General features: G+C 41.3%; 1 protein-coding gene across 11 annotated transcripts in view; it reads left to right on the top strand.

Annotated features, from left to right (window-relative positions):
• Nucleotides 1-20,631, top strand: part of LOC115635895 (importin subunit alpha-5) — a 132,527-nt gene that overhangs the window by 4,830 nt on the left and 107,066 nt on the right. For 9 of the 11 annotated variants that reach the window (XR_003996730.1, XR_003996733.1, XM_030535243.1 and 6 more), the window contains 4 exons: nucleotides 7,431-7,572; nucleotides 9,396-9,503; nucleotides 15,895-15,994; nucleotides 19,488-19,582. Coding sequence is in view for 9 of the 11 variants with exons in the window: in XM_030535243.1 (XP_030391103.1) it covers nucleotides 7,431-7,572; nucleotides 9,396-9,503; nucleotides 15,895-15,994; nucleotides 19,488-19,582 (445 nt within the window). In the remaining 2 variants the exon portion in view is untranslated. Of the gene's footprint in view, nucleotides 1-1,644; nucleotides 2,195-2,568; nucleotides 2,734-7,430; nucleotides 7,573-9,395; nucleotides 9,504-15,894; nucleotides 15,995-19,487; nucleotides 19,583-20,631 lie in introns of those variants that run through there. The other 2 variants (XM_030535295.1, XM_030535286.1) reach the window with 2 other exon arrangements.

Here is a 20,631-nt window from a genome sequence, read left to right as displayed (position 1 = left end):
ATAGGGTTGGATACTGAAGGATGAGTTTCAATTCCTTGCTGCCATTTAATTCCAAAACTCCAGTTTTTCACTTCAAAATTGTTTAGTTTAACTTTGAAAAGCTGAATTATTTTGGTGAAGGAAATTGACTAAATGCTTTTTCAGATTAAAATTTTCAATTTATTTTGAAATGGAATATGTAAAAAAAAATTTTTTTGGTCCATATATCTGGTAACATGTTCAAACTCTACTTTCTAGATTGATAAGAAAAAATAACCACCATAACTGTCTCATTCAAGGGTGGTTTGGAGAATCACAGACCTAGCAAAGGAGTCCACCACATTCATAATTCACATTTCAAAGTTAAGTTTGAGTGTGGATTTCAGAGCTCACCACAGAGAAACACATGGTTGCATGGAGAATTTTAAGCATTGAATGAATTCAGGAACTCTAAGATAAAAAGATACGTGTATGCCGTAGAATGGAAATATTTGGGTTAGTATTCTGCAGGTTTCACAGCTGGTACAGGAGGATTGGGGTCAGTAGTCTCCCTTTCTTTTCTAAAACTTCAGTTTCCTGGCAACTTTCATAATGAGCAGCACTTCTCTTGCTTTGGTCATTGTTGTTAATCATGGGAAGCACCTTTGGAAGTTAGACATTGGGAAGCTGCAGTAGCAGGACCCATAATACCATAGAAGAAGCTTCAAGTTGAGTATCTCCCCAGAGGTGGATATCTTCATTCTTGGCATATCTTTTCATAAAGATTCAGTTATAGCTCCATTTCCTAATGGAAAGCAATAGCCATCTCTGGGGATTAAGAGGAGCATCTGTTTTTCCATTTATTTAGACCTAGTATCTTTTTCTTATTCCAGCAAATTATTTCTATTACCAATCCTGTTTAATATGAAGTACCTTTTCTTTCCCCTATCTATATATCTTCCATTACTATTTTGTTGTTACTGCTCTCTTTGTAGATGTATTCATGCTCAACCATGCATATTAAGTGGTGTCTGCTACAGACCACCAAATCATGATAGGGAACCAGGATAAGTGCCTCCTTATGCACCTATCTATAATGTGCAGGAAATAAAAACTGTCTGATTATGGGGGTCTCGAATTTGAGTGACATATGGTGGAGCCTCATGCTGCCAGCACTAGCATATCCTTGGAGTTTCTAAATCAGGGATCGGCACCCTTTCAGAAGTGGATTGCCGAGCCTTCATTTATTAATTCTAATTTAAGGTCTGGCGTGCCAGTAATACATTTTAATGTTTTTAGAAGGTCTCTTTCTCTAAGTCTATAATATATAACTAAACTGTTGTTGTATGTAAAGTAAATAAGATTTTAAAAATCTTAAGAAACTTCATTTAAAATTAAATTAAAATGCAGAGTCTCCTGGACCGGTGGCCAGGACCTGGGCAGTGTGAGTGCCGCTGAAAATCAGCTCGCGTGCCACAGGTTGCCTACAAACATTATAGATGACAGTTTCCTAACTAAAAAAGTGTTGCAGCCAACAGGGTGGAATTCTTTATTAGACCTTGTCTTACAGTGCTGGAATACTGTGTCCAGTTCTGTTGTCAACATTTCAAGAAGGATGTTGATAGATTGGAGAGGGTTCAAAGAAGTGCCACGAGAACGATTAAAGGATTAGAAAATTGTCTTACAGTGATAGACTCAAGGAGCTCAATCTATTTAGCTTAACGAAGAGAGGGATAAGGGGTGACTTGATTACTTTCCATAAGTACCTGCATGAGTAACAAATATTTAATGATGGGCTCTTCAGTCTAGCAGAGAAAGCTGTAACAGGATCAAATGGTTGGAAGTTGAAGTTAGACCAATTCAGACAGGGAATAAAGCATACGTTAACAATAAAGGTAATTAGCCATTGGAACAACTTTCCAAAGGTTGTGGTAGATTCTCCATCAGTGACAATTTTAAAATCAAGATTGAGTGTTTTTCTAAAAGCTCTGTTCTATGAATGATTTTTAGGAAGTCCTATTCCTTTTGTTATACAAGAGGTAAGACTAGACACTCGATCACAATGGTCCCTTCTGGCCTTGGAATCTATGAACTCTGTTTGGGTGGTTTTGTCTATTGAGCTCTGTTGTTTTTTCTTAGATAACTGAGGGATTGTCTACACCGTTCAGACTATTTGGGGTGTGAAAGCCAGTGCACATCAAACTCCAGCACTGTAACTTCCCTGTGGAAGCTACAGGTATGAACAAAAAAGTTCCTAATTTGGGTTAATGTAGTCCTTGGCAAAAAGATTAGTTAACACAGAGATAAGGATGCCTGGTGATAGCTCATGCCCTTTCAGAATGTCGAGTTCAGCAAAACTCAGACTTCTGAAAACCAGGAAATAGAGTGAACGTAAACACCCATACAGTCTTAACTCTCCCCTCTTTGAGTGATGTCCCACAGTGCCCATATCACACAGTCTAGCATTCTGCCTTTTCACTGAAATGGACAGGTGCCACCTGCATTAGACCTGTGCTCAAACACTAAGCCTACTTCCCTGACAGAATACCACACTTATAAAATTGAATAACCACTTCATACCTTTTACGACTTCTTCATATTTGCACCCAGGTTACCACTTAGCCCTTTGCTGTCCCCTGCTCATCATTAAATCCACAGGCTTCTCTCATATCATACCTCTCTACTGACAATATCCATTACAAGATGACTCCAGTGCCCTGCTACTGACACACCCTTCACAATTCTGTATTGAAATGATCCAGACTGAACCTCGAGGTATACAGGCACTTCTTTCTTTTGATAACATGCTGGGGGGGAGGGAGAGCCTTGGATCCAGATTTCCTCATAACACAATCACAGCTCTTCGAAGCTGCTTCAGCTTACTTCTCCATCGTTCAATTCAGCTACACGTAACACAATGAATGTAGCTGGAATGCATGCAAATAACTCCGAGTGGGAATTGCCAGCTCCAGGGTGGGTAAGTTAAGATTGTGTTGCTGTTTACTTTAATGCTGTTTTTTCCTGGTTTTCAGAAGTCTGTTATGCTGAACTTGTTCTGAAAGGACATGCACTATCACTGGGCCACCATAACTCTGCATTAATGAAGCTTTTTCTATTTAATGTAAATAGCTAAGCCCTCAGCTAGGATATTGTGTGCAGTTCTAGTTGCCCCAGCTGTAAAAGATATAATAGAAATAGAAGTGAGTCAGAGACAGATGAGTAGTGACTGACAAGACTGAGACTGCTTAAAAGGAAGACTAGTTAAAAGGAATATGATAAAGGAAAATAAAATTGGGTGGCCATATTTACCCTTTGTCAAAATACAAGAAAAAGGTGGAATTCAATGAAATTGAAAAGCAACACATTTAAAACTGAGATAGAGGAAAATACTTCTTTACACAATTAATAATATACTTATAGAACTTGGAGTCACAGGAGAGGGAGACCAAGCACCTTGGTAGATTCAAATAATAGGATTAGACATTTATTCAGAATAAGATGACATGGAAGTCACGGTTTCTGTGACTTTGAGAGATCTCTGTGACATTTTCTGCTTCAGCCCTGGGGTGATCGGGCTGGAGCTGTCTCGTGGTGATGGTGGGGGACTTGAGGCATGGTGGGAGTGCTGACCCCCTTCTGCCTGTTCCCCCTCCCCCCAGCTTTCTTTTCCCGGCTCAGGCTTCAGTCATCTCTCATCAACCCCTTCCCCCTCTTTATTCTTAGTAAAAGTCAAACAGGTTATGGCTTCTGTGAATTTTTGTTTATGTCCGTGACTTTTACCTGAAAGTAACTGTGATAAAGTCTTAGCCTTAACATTTGTAGAGAGGTTTATACAGATTGTTTGTTTATAGTTATCTTTTTTTTTTTAAGTATGCCCTGAATGTAAGAAGACTTTGCTGACTTCTAACTGCTGAGAGTTCTCTTATGAGCAGGTTATTTTATAATTGTCTTTCCCTTTTCTTTGAAACACCTGGTACTGACCAGTACCAGAGACAAGATATTGACTAGGTGGATCCCTGGTCAGTTCTGGTATTGGAATTCTTATATTCCTGTTACTAAACACTGGTTTGGTGTTTCAGTCAAAGATCAGTGCTACTCCTTTTAGTGGCTTATTGCTACATCAGTGAATATACTTCCTAATTTTTTTTTTTCCATTCAGAAAAGCTCATCATGAAGCTGAGCCACTGGCTATAGCTAATGGAGTAAGCAGGCTCTAGCTGGGTGTGGATACACAGTGAATCACTTCTGAAACAGCTTCTTGTCAATGCATAAGATCTTTCTAATTCAAGAGATTGGGAGCTTCCCAGATTCATAAATTCCAAGGCCAGAAGGGTTAAGTTGAATCAGTGGTTTTCTCCTTTTTTAAAATTTTTTTGAGCCCCCCCCCCCTAAAAAATTTCGGTTGGAGGTGCAGACCCTTTTGGAAATCTTAGGTAGTCTGCGGACCTCAGGTTGAAAACCACTGTTCTATGGTAACGACAACCTTTCACAGACCCCTTAGACATAGGCCTGGTCTATACTGGGGGGCAAGAATCGATCTAAGTTAAGCAACTTCAGCTCCATGAATAATGAGCTGAAGTCGATGTACTTAGACCTGCTCACCATGGTGTCTTCACTGCGGTGAGTTGACTGCTGCCACTCCCCCGTCGACTTTGCCTGCGCTTCTCGCAGGGGTGGAGTACAGAAGTCGATGGGAGAGTGCTCGGGGATCGATTGCTACCCACCAATCTGGCTGATAGTGTAAACATACCCATAGTCTACAGACCCCCAGAGGTCTGCTAACCACAGGCTGAAAGCCACTGAGCTAAATAGACTGAGCTCTTTGAGTTTGTTGCGATATGGTATGCTTTCTAATCCTTTAATCATTCTTATGGCTCTTTTCTGTGCCGAAACTTGACTTTGGTGGAGCTCAAATCCACAACTGTTGAATTGTCCCTATTTCTCTAGAATTCCAGTACACGATTCATTGTGCTACAAAGACAAGTACTCTGTGTCAGAATTTGCCAACATGGAAACGTCAAAGATTTATTTTAATGCACATGGAGAATTTATTTACAAAATTGGTGAAGGAAAGAAATGTTTCCAAGGGTATCACAAGAAATCATGTAATTAAAAAAAAAAAAAAAAAAAAGCACTTGAAAGTTTTATTCATATTTTTAAGACTTCAGCATTTTGTATGGAAACAATGTTGAAGTTTCTGGATGATCTGTTTGTGGAACTTGTATTTTAAAAAATTCCCTGAGGAATGTAAGCAGAGTGAGGTGGGAGTCTAGTCATTAATGGTTATAAATTCAGGTCTTGCACTAAATTCAGTCCAATTTATGACTGACTAATCTTGAATACAGCAGCTCTGGGTGACATTTCTTAGTGACTATTTGTACCTTAATTGCACTCCGTCAGCCTGGAATTCAAGCAGAATAATGCATACAATGGGCCTTAAATGGCTCTGACATGTAAGCTGTCCAGGACCCACAGCTGAACCCAGATGCAGCTCATTGTCCTCAGCTGATTCAGCTAATGCACCTGGTCCCCTGATTGGCTGAAGATTCCATCAGCCTGGGGTCTCTAGTCACTGAATAGCATTCCATGCCTGGAGCTGTATTTCTGGTCCTGCACATGCTCTCAGCTCCTTCCTTGCTCCTGCCTTCAGCTACTTGTTCCAGGCTCCCACCAGTGGTTTCTTCCCCCTGGTTCCTGGTTTCCTGCCCCTGCTCTGACTGATACTCTTAACTCTGACCTTTCATTTCTGATTCCTGGCTCTTGGCTCCAGTTCTGGACTTTGTAACTGGGCTTCTGATTCAGACTGTGGCCACTAAGCCTAGTCACCCCTGCTCCAGCCAGTAGAACAGCCTCTTGCCTTGACCATTAGGCATAGTGACCCATGACCTTGTCCTTAACAGAAGCCACTTCTGGTCCCCAGAATTTGTTTAGCATCGTTACTGAGTGTTGCCTTAATCTATTTTTAATCAAGTTATGTTAACATACTCATTGTTAACTGAAACAACCAAAGGTGAGAGTAGACTTACTACTGGCTGGATGATAATTGTTATGTGCTGAAGTGGAAAATGAACTTGTCCTGCACAGGGATGGGAGATTTTCAGAACCTACAGATAACATTATACTCTTATTTCTACATTTCAATTCAGTCAGCATAAGATCACTCCATAGCCTGCAATATCTGTGCTTGTGAAACTTTTTGGGAACATATTTACCACAACAGATTAGGCCACTGGACAATAACTGGGGCTTCAGAGAAGCGTTATAAGCTCCTTATAATAAGGGCCAGTGTAGTGTGTAACATGAGAACTAAATTCAGCAGCAAAGCCACCTGAATTGTGCAGTATAATGCTGTTGAAATCTGGGCTTGCTGGAAATTTTGCATCTGTATGAGAGGCATAGAAACATTCAGAAAATTAGAATTTTATGTTTACCGTATCAAAATTTTAAGTGAAATGTTAGAAGAGAGAATAGATATAAGATCTGATTCACAGCACAATTTTTTTAAATAGAGCCTCTCCACTGACTTCAGGATTTTGGGTCAGGCTCAGTAACCCCACAGTTCAGCAAATATATATGAAACTCTAATAAACAATGACCACTGCCAGACTGATACTTTTACTATTGGTCTTCTCAGTTACCCAAGAAGAGAAGATGTGTATGTGCTTTGATATCATAAACTGTAAACTTCAAAGATACTCACTGGTGTTTTAGTGAAAATACAGCTTTATTTCTTCCTAGCTTCTTTCCTACAAACTGTATACCCAGAACTTTAGAGTGTAATAGCAGACTGAGAGAAGGGAAAAGAGGTGAAGTTCAGATGAAATTTGAAAAGTTGGAGAATTGATGAAATGGAGAGAAATGGGAAAGCTGCCTGAGAGAGCAAGATTTACAGAAGAGATGGCATTTGTGCTGTGATTGGGGAGATTCTGTGGAGAGATAGATATGACACAGAAATTAACATTAAGTTTTGTGTGGTTAGCTGGGGCAAGTCCTTTGGTTTTCAAAAAGGAGGGAAGACAAACTGTTTTGTTTTTTAAACTGAGAGAGAGTTTATTTGAAATTATCTATCTTTTTTTAATCCATTAACGCTGTGTAACAGAGTTCTAAAATATTAGGACTGTTTTTAAGTAAGGAGCTACTAAAAACCCAAATAAACTAGTCTTAAGTATCCACTTTAACCTGCACCCAAAAGTAAGACAGTCCTGTATTTTACTATTAGCCTGGAGCATCTCAGGCATCACCTGTATTAGTACTTTCATGCTGTTGTGAGTCTGAGTGACATATGAAGTGTATGCAAGTCCTGTGAACTATTTCTGCCTTCATTTAATAGTCTCTCCTTCTCCCAGAAGCACTAGTCAGGATGGGCACAACGCCTGGAGGTGTAGCTAGCCACAGCAGTAATAAAGAAAGAACTGGAAGCAGTGTTCCTGAAAACAAATCTGTTGATATGACCCACCTCTTTTTAACGGCAGTATTCTAGAAATCATGACAACCTCAGGAAAAGACAACTTCCGGTTGAAGAGCTACAAGAACAAGTCTCTGAATCCTGATGAAATGCGTCGTAGGCGAGAGGAAGAGGGCCTTCAGCTACGGAAGCAGAAAAGGGAGGAACAGGTGTTGTAGAACTCTTCTCTTGTAACTATAAGCAGTCCTCAAAAGAAGGCTTTTCTTGAAAATGTCTGCCCCCCTGGTTATTCCTGACCTGATAAATTCATGCATGCTAGCATACTAGTGATTACAGAGCAGACTTCTTTGAGAGGAAACTAGTTGTCCTGGTGCCTAGTTTGCCCCTTGATCTACTGTGGGATTGTGGGATTTTAAAAAAAAGATGCAAAAATTATGGGATGAGATGACATGGGTTGGAGACAGTTGCAAACTGAGAAGCTGACCATATACTGCTGGTCACCCCTGCACAACTCGTTTCAGCCCCATCATGCATTGCCAGAACTTCCCAAAAGACAGTGCTCTAGATGCTGGCAAATTGCATGCTGGCATACTCACCCATGCTGCACCACATTGCTTCAGGAAAAGTGCTCATGGTGAGTACGAGCACTGCTGACACAAGGCACCAAGTATGCGTGTGCGCTAGTGATGTACTAACTGTCGCAGCTGTGTGCTGCCATAACTTGAGTCGACATAAATTTGTAACATAGACAAGGCCTTAGATTAGTCAGATGAATAAAAGTTTAGAATGTAATCTGCTCATCATAATATGCTTATTTTCTTTTGGATTTGACTTTGTTTCTGGTCAGTTTCTGATGAGAACAGTTTGTTCTTTTCTGTTACAGTCATGCTGTTAAGTTTGTTTCCCCAGCACCTTCAGGGGAAGAGGTTTTTTTTTAAATTTAAATGAAAGTGTGTTTAGACTTTTCTTACTAGGTTCTGTTGAATCCTTTTTAATCCGCTACTAAGCTTTGGGTTTAAATTGAATTTGACTATTTCCTATAATCACTCAGAAGTCCATTGACTTACTTGATTCCAGTGTTCTTTTGGAACCACAACTTTAAGCAGATATATTTGTCTCAGTTCCTGAGTTAATTGCACCTCTGTCCCCCTTATGCTCTCCATGAGGGCACACTTCTTGGGTCTGTAGTTCTTACCTTTCTTGGGCCAGAATTCCATGATCCTCTCCTTCCAGACTGGAGGTTAGGCTGCAAACTCAATTAACTGTGATCACGTCAGCAGATCTGACTTCAGTTCAGCATTTGCAGTTGTTCTCCCAGGGTCATTGATCAACCAGCTGTCATAAATCAAAGTACTGTTTGTTCAGAACAAAAGCATTTTAGAGAAAACATCTTAAAAACAGATTAAATACATGCCTTGTTTACTAGATGACAATCCATCTTCCACATGGAGATTCTGGGAGATTTAAAGTGCTCCAGGTCTTTTCCACAGGGCCTGCCTTTCTTGATCACAGTCTCGTGTTAGTTCTTGGATCAAGTGTGAGCAAACAAGTTCTCTGGTCAGGGCTGATATTTTATGAAGGTTCAAGTCCATTGTCTGTTAAGACCAGGCCATGTTAATCTGTGGGTCCTTTCCATGGGGGGGCTGGTGAAGCTTCATAATTCTTGTTACTTGTATTGATTCAGCATTAAGGTTTTGCATTAATTACCCCTTAGTGCTTTTATTTCCTTAGAAAGCATTCTAGAGCTCACCCTTTGAAGCAGTAATACAATTGGTGGCAAGCCCATAAAAGTACATATATCATTAAAAAATTTAACATAATGTCTTTGGATATTCTAGAGTTCCATAGCGTCTGTCACATCTCTATATAATAGTCTTGGAATATTCCATATGCACCTGTCACAACTTGTTTCTGCACAGTGATTAGGTGATCATGGGTGTCAGTGCTATTGCAGCCTAATGTGCTATTCTGAATGTAAGCTAGCCTTGGTTTCTGTACTGCTGATACTAACTTCGAATCTTTTCCTTTTTAGTTATTTAAGCGGAGAAATGTTGCTACAGCTGAGGAAGAAGCAGAGGAGGAAGTGATGTCAGATGGAGGTTTTCATGAAGCTCAACTCAACAACATGGAGATGACTTCTGTAAGTGAGCATGATGCTTTCAGAATTTCTGCATGCATATTCTCTCTCTCTCTCTCTGTAAATATAATGTTTGGTAGGTAGGTAGATAGATAGTGCCATAGGCAGGATTGGCACTTTACAATGTATGGACAGATTATATTTTAAATATAAAGAGCTTATATTTTAAAATGGACAGATATAACATGCATAGTAATGGATCAGATTGCTGCTCTTTCCACCATGTTTCTCTGGTGCAAAGAATCCTGTGGCACCTTATAGACTAACATACGTTTTGGAGCATGAGCTTTCGTGAGTGAATACCCACTTCATCAGATGCATGTAGTGGAAATTTCCAGGGGCAGGTATATATATGCAAACAAGCTAGAGATAATGAGGTTGGTTCAATCAGGGAGGATGAGGCCCTGTTCTAGCAGTTGAGGTGTGAAAACCAAGGGAGAAGAAACTGGTTTTGTAGTTGGCAAGCCATTCATAGTCTTTGTTTAATCCTGAGCTGATGGTGTCAAATTTGCAGATGAACTGAAGCTCAGCAGTTTCTCTCTGAAGTCTGGTCCTGAAGTTTTTTTTGCTGTAGAATGGCCACCTTAAGGTCTGCTATAGTGTGGCCAGGGAGGTTGAAGTGTTCTCCTACAGGTTTTTGTATATTGCCATTCCTAATATCTGATTTGTGTCCATTTATCCTTTTCCATAGAGACTGTCCAGTTTGGCCGATGTACATAGCAGAGGGGAATTGCTGGCATATGATGGCGTATATTACATTGGTGGACATGCAGGTGAATGAACCGGTGATGGTGTGGCTGGGTACGTGTCTCGGTACACGTCTGGCTCTGTTGATCTGTTTCCTTATTTCCTCGTGCGGGTATTGTAGTTTTGAGAAGGCTTGGAGATTTTGTTGGTGTTGGTCTCTGTCTGAGGGGTTAGAGCAGATGCAGTTGTACCTCAGTGCTTGGCTGTAGACAATGGATCGTGTGATGTGCCCGGGATGGAAGCTGAAGGCATGAAGGTAGGCATAGCGGTCAGTATGTTTTCAGTGTATAGGGTGGTGTTAATGTGACCATCACTTATTTGCACCGTGGTGTCTAGGAAGTGGACCTCCACTGTAGATTGGTCCAGAAACCACACTGACATTATCATCAAAGAGGCTGATAAAGGAGGTGCTGTTGTCATCATGAACAGGTCTGGCGGCCTTCTTTTGGTAGTCAGACAACTCTCCAATACCAAATTCTACAGGCCACTTCCCTCAGATCCCACTGAGGAATACACTAAGAAACTGCACCATCTACTCGGGACACTCCATACACTAACACCGGAACAAATCAACATACCCTTAGAGCCCCGACCAGGGTTATTCTGTCTACTACCCAAGATCCACAAACCCGGAAATCCTGCACGCCCCATCATCTCGGGCATTGGCACTCTCACTGAAGGACTGTCTGGATATGTGGACTCTCTATTCAGAGCCTATGCCACCAGGACTCCCAGCTATCTCCATGATACCACTGATTTCCTGAGGAAACTACAATGCATTGGTGATCTGCCAGAAAACACCATCCTAGCCGCCATGGATGTAGAGGCTTTCTGCACAAACATCCCGCACACAGATGGAATACAAGCTGTCAGGAACAGTATCCCTGATGATGCCACAGCACAACTGGCTGCTGAGCTCTGTGCCTTTATCCTCACACACAACTATTTCAAATTTGATGACAATATATATCTCCAGATCAGTGGCACCGCTATGGGCACCCGCATGGCCCCACAATATGCCAATACTTTTATGGCCGACCCGGAACAACGCTTCCTCGGCTCTCGTCCACTCACGCCCCTTCTCTACCTACGCTACATTGATGATATCTTCATCATCTGAACCCATGGGAAGGAGACTCTCTGGAAAAATTCCACCACGATTTCAACAGCTTCCACCCCACCATCAACCTCAGCCTGGACCAATCTACACGGGATGTCCACTTCCTAGACACCACGGTGCAAATAAGTGATGGTCACATTAACATCACCCTATACTGAAAATCTACTGACCTCTATGCCTACCTTCATGCCTCCAGCTTCCATCCCGGGCACATCTCACAGTCCATTGTCTACAGCCAAGCACTGAGGTACAACTGCATCTGCTCTAACCCCTGAGACAGAGACCAACACCTACAAAATCTCCACCAAGCCTTCTCATACTCGCACAGGGAAATAAGGAAACAGATCAACAGAGCCAGACATGTACGCAGAAGCCTCCTACTGCAAGACAAACCCAAGAAAGAAACCAACAGGACTCCACTGGCCATCACATACAGTCCCTAGCTAAAACCCCTCCAACACATCATCAAGGATCTACAATCCATCCTGGACAATGATCCCACACTTTCATAGGCCTTGGGTGGCAGGCCAGTCCTCGCCCACAGACAACCTGCCAACCTGAAACACATTCTCACCAGTAACTGCACACTGCACCGTAGTAACACTAGCTCAGGAACCAATCCATGCAACAAACCTTAATGCCAACTCGGCCCACATATCTACACCAGCAACACCATCACAGGACCTAACCAGATCAGCCACACCATCACCGGTTCATTCACCTGCATGTCCACCAATGTAATATACGCCATCATATGCTAGCAATTCCCCTCTGCTATGTACATCGGCCAAACTGGACAGTCTCTATGGAAAAGGATAAATGGACACAAATCAGATATTAGGAATGGCAATATACAAAAACCTGTAGGAGAACACTTCAACCTCCCTGGCCACACTATAGCAGACCTTAAGGTGGCCATTCTACAGCAAAAAAACTTCAGGACCAGACTTCAGAGAGAAACTGCTGAGCTTCAGTTCATCTGCAAATTTGACACCATCAGCTCAGGATTAAACAAAGACTGTGAATGGCTTGCCAACTACAAAACCAGTTTCTTCTCCCTTGGTTTTCACACCTCAACTGCTAGAACAGGGCCTCATCCTCCCTGATTGAACTAACCTCATTATCTCTAGCTTGCTTGCATATATATACCTGCCCCTGGAAATTTCCACTACATGCATCTGATGAAGTGGGTATTCACTCACGAAAGCTCATGCTCCAAAACGTGTGTTAGTCTATAAGGTGCCACAGGATTCTTTGCTGCTTTTACAGATCCAGACTAACATGGCTACCCCTCTGATACTTGACACAGTGGTGGAAAGACTGGTTGATTGGTTTTCCAGGAAAACTCTGGGTAAAATGTGCTGTCTGAAACAACTCTTTATGGATTTTGTTCTTGAGGCCGAGTGATGCAGAGAAACTTGCCAATATGTAGTACTAGGGAGAAGGCCTGAAACTTAAGCCCTTCTGTCAGAGGCCTGGTATGAGGCCTAGACTAAAATAGCATTCAGAACTTTGCTGCGATAAAGCAAAGTTAAGATGTGAGCAAGAAGTAGGCCCTGCTCACAGAATCTGACAAGAATAGGGCTGATATTGCAGAAACACACATTCCTAAGAAATGCTCGGCACAAAATACACATGCAAACACATTCCAGAAGGGTGGTACCAGAATACCCCTTACCAAGAATAGTACACTTTCCCCAAAGGTAATAGGAACACACTGACTCCTCCTAAAGATAAGGTCAGGATGACAGTGTCATTGACAGAGATGTACAAGTGATGGGTGGTAACTGACTATGTTAATAGGTGTTAACTACGTCAGAGGGGCAATATGTAATTTGTTTGTACTCATGTATAAAATGGAGTCTCAGAGGGAGCGTCTTTGGCCAGTTTAGAGAACAGTGGGAAGTCCTGCCACTGATTGAGCTGCGTCCATTGTTATGGGCATACATATACACTGCTACCTCGATATAAGGCCACCCGGTATAACACAAATTTGGATATAACGCAGTAAAGCAGTGCTCCGGAGGGGCGGGGCTGCGTACTCCAATGGATCAAAGCAAGTTCAATATGACACGGTTTCACCTATAATGCGGTAAGATTGTTTGTTTGGCTCCCAAGGACAGCGTTATATCGAGGTAGAGGTGTATTAGTGGTTCAGTACAGTCTTCAGGATACTAGTACCATATTTTGTCAACAATAAACCTGCTTGGGTGCCTTCGTACATTAACAGGTCTTGTGGTCATTGAGCGGTTTGCTTGAGGTCTGCTGTGCGAACTGTCTGCTCAGAGCTGGGACAGCACACAGGGACAGCACTCATGCAGCCGAACATCTAAACACATATGTGATTAAAAATCATGCTTTGTTTAGTTTGGCATAGAACCCATTAGTAGCTGCTAATATTGTGAAACATGTGTACACATACAATGTAAGGAGCTATTGAAAACATGTTTTAAAGTCTGTATCAAGGCAGAGTTGACAAACAGGTTTTCTGTCAGACAAAAGATGTTTATTCACCTGTCTCTGTCAGCATGTAAATTCAGCATTATAAGCTAACACAGTGGAGAGTCATTTGCATATGAAGTCATTAGGGGGTTGTGAAATCAACAGGGAGGCAGCATACTGGAAAATAAGCCATGGGGGGTGTGGGGGCTGTTATCCTGATTCTGGGTACAGACAGTGAACTCTGAAGGATATATGGAGAATAAAGAAGATGCTCTTTCATCCCGCACTAAGAAGTAATCGGGCAGTGTGATGTACCTTCACGAAAATGGGATTACAACTAGCCTTGGTTAAAATGATGCAGGGGACATTTGGAATGAGATAAACGTCTTAAGACAGAACGTTAGCCTGTTGGTTTAGTCTGTAGAAATCGTGTTATGACTTTGTTGTATATGTAACCTTTTGTTTTCATTATCCTTACTCACTATGTCTTGAATCTTTGATAATAAACTTGTTTTCAGTATAAATATGTGTCTGATATTAAACTAAGGGCTGATCCTGAGTTGAATCATACAAGCTGGGGTGTTCACTGGCCTTTAGAAATGACAGACCTGGTTTTTCTGTGAATGTTCAGTGGATAAGGGGCTGGACACCACAGGGGAATGCTTCAAAGGGGCTAAGGGAATGGGGATACAACTACTGTTAACCTCAAAGGCAACTTAAGGGCTTGGCATAGTCCAGAGGAGAGTGCTTGAGTGGCTCTCAGAGCGGTAGTGTTGGGGAGCTGAAACACAGGTGAGCACAAGCAAGTCTGTCTTGCGCTGAATACGGGTGGTTAAGGTGACTCAGTGTTGGAACCCCGAGAAGAGTCACTGATTTTCACCAAAATCACTAGGGATTTTCCCATTGATGTTAAGAACATTCCCTGAGATTTTGGAATTCAGTGGTTGTAGTTTTCAAAAGTTATTGTATTACATACAGAGAAATACCATTGAAATGAGTGTGCAGATTTGCTTTGCTCTGCCAAAAACTCATTAACGGAGTAACCTGGATGGCTCAGTGGATCCCTAACAAGATAGAGACTCACATAGCTAGATCTCCTAAAATTTATCCCAGGTCAGTAGTGATAGAAAGCTGTAACCATTTGTTTTAAAGCTTATGTGAAATGGACATAGGGTAAAGCATGGGAGGGTGTTTCACTCTAAATGGGACAGGTGCTAATTTTAAAAACTACAGTTGCAAATATCTCAAATTAGCATCCATGAAAATCTCAGAGAGAGAGAATGGGGACTGTTGAAATGTAACTCCCCATTTCTCCTAAATTACCTATCTTGCAAAATATAGACCAATAATTCTTCACTAGTGGAAGTGAAAGTGCAGAGAAAGCTCAGGTATTTTTATCTGTTTCATTTGTCTCCCTCTTAGAGTAGGATTCAATGACTTGGTGGTCAGAAGATCTGAGCCCTTTCTACACTACTCCTTCCACCTGTGGACCTGCATGTGTGCAGAACTGTGCATCCTTTTTTTCCTGCTGTAGACAAAGTCTCCAGATCAAAGTTGAAGGACATTGGTCACAGTAGTGTAAGAGAGCTAGCACTGCTGCTGTGATGTTCATGCTCAGGAATTCAGTCATCAAGGTTGTCTGTCTTTCACCAGAACTAAAATCATTTATACTTTTTTTAAATTACAGGTTGTGTGAATTGAGGTGCTGCAAAAATGGCTTGAAGCAAACATAATGGACAGGTCTAGGCAATGACTTATCCTAGCCACGAACACCATATATCAATAACTTTACTATTTCAACCCTCCTCTTCCTTCTCCTGATAAGATACTGCCAGTTATATGGTGGTTTTGTGATGTGGAAAATGTCTAATTTTGCTCATATAGCTTAACAAAATGTTCACAAAATAGCGTGCTACCATCTAAAGCCCTTTGAATGATCACACTAACAGTCGATAATATCACTTTTGTTGGCTAGCTTCTTACATAGTAATAAACTCAATAGCACAGTTGGCAAATGTTATTCTAATCTTTTCCCTTTGAATTCAATCCAAAATTTACTAGTTTGCTTTCTCTGTGTAATCCCAGAGTGCCGTCATCACCTCTGATATGATTGAGATGATTTTCTCCAATAGCCCAGAGCAGCAGCTCTCAGCCACTCAGAAATTCCGGAAGCTACTTTCAAAAGGTGAGTACTGAAGCTGCTTACACTTGTAACATTGAAGTGGGGGGATATATTTTATATTCCAGCTAGTATAATAGAATCATAGAAGATTAGGGTTGGAAGAGGCCTCCTGCTCAATGCAGGACCAACCCCATCTAATGATCCCAGCCAGGGCTTTGTCAAACCGGGTCTAAAAAACCTCTAAGGATGGAGATTCCACCACCTCCCGAGGGAACCCATTCCAGGGCTTCACCACCCTCCTAGTGAGAGAGCTTTTCCTAATATCCAACCTAGGCCTCCCTCGCTGCAACTTGAGACCATTGCTCCCTGTTCTGGCATCTGCCACCACTGAGAACAGCCTAGTTCCGTTCTCTTTGGAATCCCCTTTCAGATAGTTGAAGGCTGCTATCAAATCCCCCCTCACTCATTCTTCTAGTAATGGGGTAATGAACTGTCTTTGTGACCTGAAAGATATCTTAGCACCATAGTTTTCAAACCCCTGCCAGTCTCTCTACATATTCTAACATCAGGGCAGTAATTCCTTCACGACATGTATAGGAACTTTCCTGAACATGCTTTTTCAAAAACAACAACCCTACATCTTGAGCAAATGCCTCTGCAGATTCCCATATGGTCATGCCTACCAGGGAGTGCTGGTTTAGATCCTTTTGGAAAGCATTGATTATTAAGACTACTTGAATGCTCCAGCTCAGAACCAAATTTTCAGTGTGACAGGTTAAAAGTATCTGTGGGTCTGACTGTTCTTGTCTTGGCTGCTGTCTCCTCTGGTTTGGACTCTGTAATCCTCCCCCATCCTTTTTTATTTCATTTGTTATGCTAGTTTTTTATTACTTTAAAAGAGAGCATTTTTTATTTTTTTTTTTTTAAATTTCTAGTTCCTCCTTGTGTGGCTTGCTCTGTTTCCTGGCATTACTGTTGTGGATCCTCACTGTAACCAGTGTTGTGTGCTTTTTGGACAGTAACCCACTTCAGGGTCACAGTCAGCTTCATAGCTACTGCTACCTCCACTTGAGTGGCTTCCCACCTCTGGGACTGCAGAGTCCCACAGGAAGTTTGGGCTTTAAATCTTGTGCCTCTTATAAGGCTAAAATATTGATCAACTGGTATGCCTTTGACACTTGAATAGATCAATCACTCCTTGAGGCGGAACTCCACCTGTGCAAGCGTTATCCTTTCAGCCAGAAGAAAAAGATATTCACTTCAAAGCACGCCTTTGTACACTTGCATTCCTCAGATCCAAAGAGTTTAGATTATCATGGGTTTCTTATGCTTTGAGGCTTATGGTACCCTGACTGAAGCAGAGGAATAGAGAGTATTGTCAAGAATGGATAGCCTTGTCATTCAACTTGTGGGTGTGCCACAGGCTTTCTAGTGTGATTTATGGTCAGATTCCTCAATCTGCATCTTGGGTCGCTGTCTGTAAAATAGGGATAATACTTCCCTACCATGTGAGGGTAAATCATTCATTTTTTTATTGTAGCACCTAGAAACTCTGATTAGGCCATTAGACTAGGCACATGTGACAGAACAATCCCTGACCCAAAGAGTTTATAATCTAAGATAGAGAACAAGTGAATAAAACAAAGAAATGGAGTTGGGGAGGCAAGGTAAAAAGTGAAACAATCACATTTAGTCACAATATTCACTAATGTTAGTGAGGACCTCAGCTATGATGGTTTTGGAGGCCATATGAATATCTTAGAATCATAGGTTTTTAGGAGTAGGAACTGTTGTGATCTAGTCTTACTACTTGTATAACATAGGCCATATAATTTCACTTTGTAATTTCTGTGTTTAAACTCAATGTCCTCTAGTTGAATTAGAGCCTGTCTTTTAGAAAGACATATTTTCTTAATTTAAATATTTCAAATAGAGAATTGTAAATGTTTTTACTTAATCTGCACCTTATTTCCAGTTTGAATTTGCCAAGCTTTAACATCTAACCACTGATTCTCGTTATGCCTTTGTCAAATAGATTAAAGATCCCTTTACTCTCAGATATTTTCTCCTCAGTTGTAGTCCATGATATCATCACTTCTTACATTTCTTCAGTAAACTAGGTAGTGGTCACTGATGGAGCTGTCTAAGAGACACCATAGGCAGCACTGGTTTTGAGAATGTTTTGTAACTGTTGGGAAAGTCTGAACTTGGCACATGCGTTGAAGTTCTGGTTTTGATTATAGTTCTGTTGGTTTTCAGCATAGAGCAGGGGTGGGCAAACTTTTTGGCCTGAGGCCCACACCTCCTTGTCCCCTGACTACCCCCTCCTGGGAGAATCTAGGAATAAAGAATGTAGATCACCCTTAGAAGATGGTATCCTGGAATAAAGTGACACTGAAAAGGACTTGGGGATAATGGTAGATAATCAGTTGAATATAAGCTCTGGATATGATGCTGTATCTACGAGAGCAAACATGATCCTTGGATTTGTAAGTAGAATGTCAAGTAGGAGTAGGGAAGTGTTTGTTATTACCTCTGTTCATGGTATTAGACTATTGCTATAGAATAGTCTGTCCACTTCTGGTGTCAACACTTCAAAATGGATGTTGAAAAATCGGAAAAGATTCAGAAGATGCTACAGGAATGATTTGAGATCTGGAATACCTGCGTTATCATGAGAGACTGAAGAAACTTGGTCTGTTTTGGTTTATCCAAGAGAAAGTTAAATGACTTGACTGGGCTAAAAGTGCCTCATGGAGAAGAGTTTTCTGATAGTAGATGGCTCTTTATGCATTTTCTGCTAAATGAATGAGATCCAATAGTTGAAAACTAAAGCTAGACAAATTTAGTCTAGAAATAAGGTGCAGAATTTCAAATTAGGGTAATCAACCATTGGAACAACTTTCTTATGGGTGTGGTGGATACTCCATCACTTGACATCTTTAAATGAAAAGACCACGTCTTTTCTGAAAGATTAAACTAAAGGGCAAAAAGAAGTTATGGTCTTGACGCAGAAATTCCTGTGGGAGGTTTTATGGCCTGTATTATTCAGGAAGTCAGACTCAGTGATTGTAATGGTCTCTTGTGGCCTATAATCTATGACTATTAAATGGAGAGGAGATGGTTTGGGCTGTTTTATCCTCACAACAACAACAATTCGACCTAGGTGATGCTTGTGTGGCCTTAACATGCTGCTTTCTGGAAAATTGTAAGACAGCTGCTCCACATGCACATGTGTCAAAATGACTCTGCAGAGGAAGTAGTCTTTCTTTTTTCATAAATGAACCTGTTGGTTTTGTGAATCAGCTTATTTTCGTGTGTGTGTGTGTGTGTGTGTGTTTTCTCCCCACACCTATCCCCAAAATCATGGTGCTGTATTCCACTTTCTATGGCAGATATAAATCCCTGTCCTTGATATGAGCAAAGTAATGTTAGTGTAAAACGTAATTTTCTTTGACAAAGAGAGAAATTAACATAATGGGATTTTGGGGGTGTCACTTAGGAATTTCCATGCAAAGAGATTCATGTATCTAATTTCACATTCTATTTTAAACAGAGCCTAATCCACCTATTGATGAAGTGATCAGCACACCAGGAGTGGTGGCCAGGTTTGTGGAGTTCCTCAAACGAAAAGAAAATTGTACATTACAGGTGCACAATATTCCCCCCCCCCCTATTTTATGAATGGAGTTGGTGAGCATGAAAATTAATGTCAGGATGTTAGTAGCAGGTACACATTAAGCAAGCCACCACCTTCTTCCCAGGCTATAACAATGAAACTGAATCTTAACTCAGAGGACTCCTGCAATTTCAGCTTTAGGCCTCTGAGAAGAGGCTGAGTATGTCAGATCATAGTATGATGGCTAGGATGGGGACTACCACATTTACTTTCTTCTGTATCAGAAATAGGATTTGAATGCCAGCCTGGAAAGATGAAATACCAGTGAACTATTGTCTTGTTTCTCCTATGTGTGATTGCACATGTCCATTCCACTTCAGGTATGTGCATGCGCAACGCACAAGAGTTTCTTTGGCATGACCTGCCAAGGTGACGCATGCATCCTCTGCTGCCTTGTGTTGCTGCATAATCGTATACAGTGTGGAGCCACCCTAGGTCCCCTTGATTTCCTTCTTACCACCTATGATCAGTAGTTTGAGCATGTCAGCTTGCTTCTGCAAGATTTCATCCCTTACAGGGAATGTCTTATCTTTCTGTAAATAGTTAATGGTACTTTTTAGATAGTTAATTTAATATAAATTTCATTTGTCATTTTTTTTTCTTTTCCTTTGGCATTGGTTCACTATTGTTATGGGGTGCCAGAGCCCAGTACCAAGATATGCCTTGATTTCCAGTGTTTAAACCTTATGCTGGCTGCAAAAAATTGAAGCTGCTGAGCGACCCTCATTTAGACACTGCTGCCAAATTTGTGGAGACTTTAAGCCTTGGATGAACAAAGACAGAGGCAGGGTCACCTGCATCAGCCTTCTGAGTCTTCCCTCTTGGGGCATGCACTGAGTACTTCAGCATAAGCTGAGAATTGTCCCACTGGATATTGCTTTGGAATGCCTGCACCAATCCCTTTCCCTCGTGATGAAGAAGCACAAGAGGTTGGAATCACCTAAGGAGCTAAGATTTAGCTCCACTAAATGATTGAAGTCCCTGGTAAGTACTCAGGAGGACAGGGTGTATGTCCTCTGGC

The sequence above is a fragment of the Gopherus evgoodei genome, chromosome 1 (assembly GCF_007399415.2).
Source record: "Gopherus evgoodei ecotype Sinaloan lineage chromosome 1, rGopEvg1_v1.p, whole genome shotgun sequence".
In the NCBI taxonomy this organism is placed as follows: Eukaryota; Metazoa; Chordata; order Testudines; family Testudinidae; genus Gopherus; species Gopherus evgoodei.
Note: the sequence above shows the minus strand (reverse complement) of the source record. Positions and strands in the feature narration are given on the sequence as shown.